Raw genomic sequence first — 4,991 nt, 5'->3', positions numbered from 1 at the left:
GGTTCCCTCGCAGAGATTTGGGCAGCGGTGTGAACGGACAGGGACACCACGGCAGACGGATCAACTAAATCTGTCAAATCCAGATTTAGTTGATCTTAGTTTAGTTGGGTGTCCCTGTCCTTCTGCCCAAACCGGGTTAAATACAGGTGAGCAGAAAAAAGGTGACTCTCACCTGTATTAGCCATGGCTTTATCAAGTAAGTCCAGGACAAAAAAGAGGTCCTGCCTCAACACGTGATATCGGCTGGTGTCAGAGGACACCTGCTTCATCATGGTTGGCCGTGACTTGTCCTTCCTGGGAAGTGCCTTAAGCAGCTTCTGAAACTCCTTGACTGTAGTACAGAACATTTCACATGCATAGATGTGGAAGAGGTTCTTCTTCAACAGCCTGGAGTCAGGCTCCTTAAGGCACTTAGGTGTGTAGATGATGGAAAGGTGGTATCCACCATCAACATAACCAATAGTGTGCCCACAGCGGTTCTTCAAAGCTGTAAGACCAGCTGGGGTACACTGACTCAGGTCCACATGCTTCTTTATGAAGACATAACTGTCCTGAAGCATGTGGACCTGAAGATTGGGCAGCAAGAGGTAGTGGATTGGAGAGAAGAGGGCCGTAGCACGCTCCAGCTCCACTACCAGTCCATCTATGTCATAGCGAAACTTGAGGCATTGCTCCGGTTCGCTGACGTATGTGGAGTGGAAAAGGATGGAAAGGTCAGCCTCAAGGAAGGAAGACAAAGAACTGAATTGGGAGACTGAACTACTAAGACTTTCAGTATTCAGGGTCCCAACTTCAAAAATGTCACTGACATACTGAGATGTCAAGGACTCATCTTGATCTTCTGATATTGATGAGTCCTCCGCCGGTACCGAGTGGGAGGGCAGAAAAAGGTCCTGGCTGACGTCCCCGACGTTGGAGAGCGGCGACTCTCCCGCCCATTCAGCCCGGTCCTCCACGGACGAGTTCTCTGCGTCGCTGCCCTGGGCGTCCTCCTTGTCCCCGAAGCCGCACGAGGAACCCGGTGCGGCTTGCGGACTGGCATCGGCCTGCGGAGATAAAAAGCGAAGAAAAAAACGGCCTGTTTGAGTTTGACTTGGCTCAAAGGTGTTTTAGAGGCTTGCGTTACAAAACTGCAAGACTCACATCGGTCGAGACGGTGGCCTGGATCCCTGGGAAGCTCACGGCTCCCTTCATGCCGGTGTCCAGCCAGGCCTCCTGCAGAGCATTCCCGGGTCTGGAGAGCCGGCTGCCGTTGACTGAGTGGAAAACAAACCGGCACGAGGAGGTCCCGGAGCAGCAGGAGGTACGGATCAGGCGGTACAGCCAGCCGTACTCCTCTTCGTTGAGCAGAAAGGACGCTCGGCCCCCGCCTCCGTCTGCCTCTTGCTCGTCTACCTGGGAATAGAGGACGGATCGTTTTATCGCGACTGCGAGAGGATGCGGATTTTGTTCGGAGCCCTCGTTCTGATGAGGGGACAAAAAAAAAACCTCACCAACATCCTAAAGCCGGTCCCGTCCGCCAAGGCTTCTGCGCAGGCTACGTCTTCCTTCCGATCACAAGTTTCAACAGATATTACAGAGTAGCATAGATTAATCTAAAAAGACAGAGCCACCACACAGCAAATATCTTTTTAAAGATATTGATTTAATTTTGGACACGGGGTGGGGTGGGGGGTGAGATGGGGGATGTTACTATGGGAAGGAGGGAGACACGATGATCGGTTGGGGGGGAGTGGAGTTTCTCTGAGGGGGGGGGGACGGGGACGGTATACCGGGACAAGGGACACAGAGAGGACTTCTTCCCAAGACAGCTTGGACAGCTTGGGATGGCGTGATGGGGAGTAGGATAGGCGATCGGATGGGTGATGTAACTATGGGAAGGAGGGAGAGAGGACGATCGGTGCGGGAAGGGGTGGAGGCTATCTGAGGGCGGAGGGAGAGACGGTGACGTGGGCGGAGCAAGGAAGGGCGATGGGTATGGGGTAGGGGAACAAGGGACACAGACAATATATCGGGAGGCATTTTGGAAAGGACGGGGGGGGGGTTCTTCACGGATCATTCTGTCGAGGCACGTGGGGCAAACTTCATCTTTCCTCTGCAAAAGAAGCAAACATGGATATAAATGAAGAAGGATGAAAAAAATGCAACGGACGAGTGGGGTGGCAAAGTTTAAATACGACAAAGATTTTGTTTCATGAAAGCCTTAGGAATTGAATAAACTTTTTAATCCAGCATCAATGACGACTGTCTAAAGATGTGATAGCAAGTGTTTGAGCCTATTAAGAATTAGATACATTTATTTATTGCTAAATTAATTTCCACAGATTTAAAGCCATGTAGCTCCATTGATGTATATTTATTTATGTATTTATTTGTTTGTTTGGCTTAGACACTCCTCCTCGTCAGTCAGCCTCCTGCTGTGATTAACAGGCAGAAGCAGCTGTTGGTGCTGATCTGATTGGTGAAGGAGTGAGGAGTGAAATGGTTTTTGTACCGTAAATTAGCGTTTTAGTTGAAGTCAACTCAGAGATGAGTTCTTTTGTTATTTTTTGTAAGTAAAGAAACTCCTTGGAAAAAGGAAAGAGTCTCCGCGAGTGCTTTTATTGTTTTTGAGTGAGTCGAAAACCTCCTCCTGAGGGACGACTGGCATTTTTGTTTTCTGGAGCTTTTGGGATGCGAGAGTGGCCGTAACAGCAAGCATGAAGAAATTTGAAGAAAGATATTTGATTGTCTTGATATTAAGAAAGAACACAATACAATTGTGTTGTGTTCAATCCTAACATTTCTGTATGTTCTGTGTAATCTGCTTAATCTGTATAGTGCACATAGCTCCCACATTTTTATTTATATTATTTGTTATTTTTATACTGAACATTTTATTTTTATAACAACCTTTGTACATCTGTAAATACATATTTATGCCCTGTATAGCACTTCTGGATAGATGCAAACTACATTACGTTGCTTGTACTTGTGATGATGCAATGACAGTAAAGTTGAATTCTATTCTGTTCTATTCTATTCTAACACAACCCTCTGTAAATGTCCACATCGGTGAAATGAAACATAAATAAAACACAACCAAGGGCCCCAGATGGAACTGGAACCTGATCACAGCTTACTACAGAACACCGGATTCAAATCAAATGCGTCTCCAATAGTTTGTTATTCAGCATGTGTTAAAAAGACATTCATTAGATTCAAGTTTGGTGGAGCAGGGAGACGTGTGAAATGTGGCAGATCACAGCCTTTGCAGACTGCTTCTTATGGAAAGCATACTTTAAAAATGTTCAGCGGTGAAGAAAAAACAGGCAGCAACACTTCCAAACTCAAATTTAGAACAACATTTCAATCAGCAAAGGGCTTAATACAGGGGCTGTGTCTTTGAGGTAGTCCCACCTTAGCATTAAACACAATACGAATAGATCGAATGAAGCTAAAAATCTGACACATGGCTTGGAGTTCTACGTTACCATTCTCTTTGCTGGCTCCCGTGGCATTTTGGTGGCTGAAATTAAGAAAGAATAAATATTAACACCACCTAAAGACATCCTGCATCTAACCAATTAGGTATTCTGTAAAATTGATTTTTTGGGGTCTTATCACTAGGTTGCAAATGTTAGATTTGGGATTAGAAATAAATCCTTGAGTTGTGACATTACATAATTCTGGCAATTCTTTAAAATCTCGCTTTTTTAATTGAATGCAAAAGGTTGGCAACAACTATAAATGTAATTAAATGAAATTTACATTCATTAATTTACCAGAAACAAAGGAACATATTTTGGGATAAAAACATCTTTCTCTGGCACAATTTACCTGCAGCACGTGGGCCAGGCTCTTCAGTCACCTCGACCTCCTGGCTTGTGCTGGCATTCTTTTGGGAGACAAAAACAAAGAAGCAGTGACTATTAGTCAGTGTAAAAGACATGAAATACATTTTTCCTGAACAGAGCTATCCCAGGAGAGTCAACCTTTATGCTGAAGTCACTCAGTCTCATGTTTTTAATCAGCAGAGCACAATGAAAAATTAATAACTTGTCAGTCACACAAACAGGGAGACTGTAATATATTGGATATTTCACAATTTCTACTCCGGTAGGTTTGCAAAGATCAAACTGCTTTTTTTTTCTCGTTTTTTTTAAATTTTCAAATCTAGTGATTTTTTTTAGTTGTGCCATTTTTAATTCTTATCCTTGTTAATATGTGAAATTTTATTTCGAATTATTTACTGCAAGAGCTTACCACAAAAATGCAAATAAGACATGCATGCTTATCTGTAGCTATAAATAGCCCAGCTTACATTTAGCCTTTCTAGTGAAACAGAATTGAAATAATTTTTAGACATCGCTATGTTTAACAGCGTTTTAAATTTATCTGACTGGCTCCTTTGTTAGAAACTCAGCTTGAAGTCCGTTGAAAAACAAATAATCTTACCACTTCCAGCATTGGGCCCCCGTTCCTCTGCACCACCATTGAAAGCTTTCTGTTCGAAATGAGAGAAACGCTTCACCTCACTAGCGGAACAAGTCATCGTCGGTCCGGGCCCCCTAACCATCCCCTTCTCCTTTGACTTGGAGAAGGGGATGGGATCTGCTTCGGTAAAGCTCCGTGGGGGATCGGGATCTCCTCTGGAACTGCCAGCACCTCGTGGAAGCCAGTCTGTGGACGGGGAAAAGATTTGACGCGCGTTAAAAAAAAACAAGGACATTTTTTTCAAGTCTCTATAGAAAGAACCAAACACACACACACAGAATATACTCGATCCAAGGGGACCTAAAGCCTAGTTTACACACAAAACAGATAAAACAGGAGAACTGTAAACTGAGTTGACGGCCACACCATAGAATTACACCAAGAACCCAAACTCCACAACAGAAGAGAGGAACAGGAATAATTATCCCAGCTGGAAGGAAATTGAACACATAAGATCCAAGAAACAGAAAAATAGAAAGAGAATAGAATTAGTCCTAAAAGAAAAAAAACCTCTC

At 44.1% G+C, this 4,991-nt stretch overlaps 1 protein-coding gene across 2 annotated transcripts; it reads right to left on the bottom strand.

The window, feature by feature from the left end:
• Positions 1–4,991, bottom strand: LOC107834929 (uncharacterized). Of its 2 annotated transcripts, XM_016666941.1 has the most exons (4): positions 4,438–4,991; positions 3,820–3,877; positions 3,474–3,508; positions 1–1,046 (listed from the first exon to the last, which is right to left on the bottom strand). In XM_016666941.1, exons 1-4 carry the CDS (start codon positions 4,474–4,476, stop codon positions 96–98), a joined length of 1,083 nt encoding a protein of 360 aa, XP_016522427.1. In that variant the 5' UTR covers positions 4,477–4,991; the 3' UTR covers positions 1–95. The 2 variants fall into 2 exon arrangements, with proteins under 2 accessions (XP_016522427.1, XP_016522426.1); XM_016666940.1 differs by having other exon boundaries at positions 3–1,046; positions 3,820–4,991.

This window comes from Poecilia formosa, unplaced genomic scaffold (assembly GCF_000485575.1).
Source record: "Poecilia formosa unplaced genomic scaffold, Poecilia_formosa-5.1.2 Scaffold856, whole genome shotgun sequence".
Lineage (NCBI taxonomy): Eukaryota > Metazoa > Chordata > Actinopteri > Cyprinodontiformes > Poeciliidae > Poecilia > Poecilia formosa.
Note: the sequence above shows the minus strand (reverse complement) of the source record. Positions and strands in the feature narration are given on the sequence as shown.

Excerpts from the sequence above, each read along its gene's own strand:
- LOC107834929 (XM_016666940.1), bottom strand. The coding sequence starts at position 3,940 with ATGTATTTCATGTCTTTTACACTGACTAATAGTCACTGCTTCTTTGTT. Across the intron at positions 3,509-3,819 it reads GCCTGGCCCACGTGCTGCAG|CCACCAAAATGCCACGGGAG; the intron begins GTAAATTGTGCC and ends TCTTAATTTCAG. Across the intron at positions 1,047-3,473 it reads GGGAGCCAGCAAAGAGAATG|GCCGATGCCAGTCCGCAAGC; the intron begins GTAACGTAGAAC and ends TTATCTCCGCAG.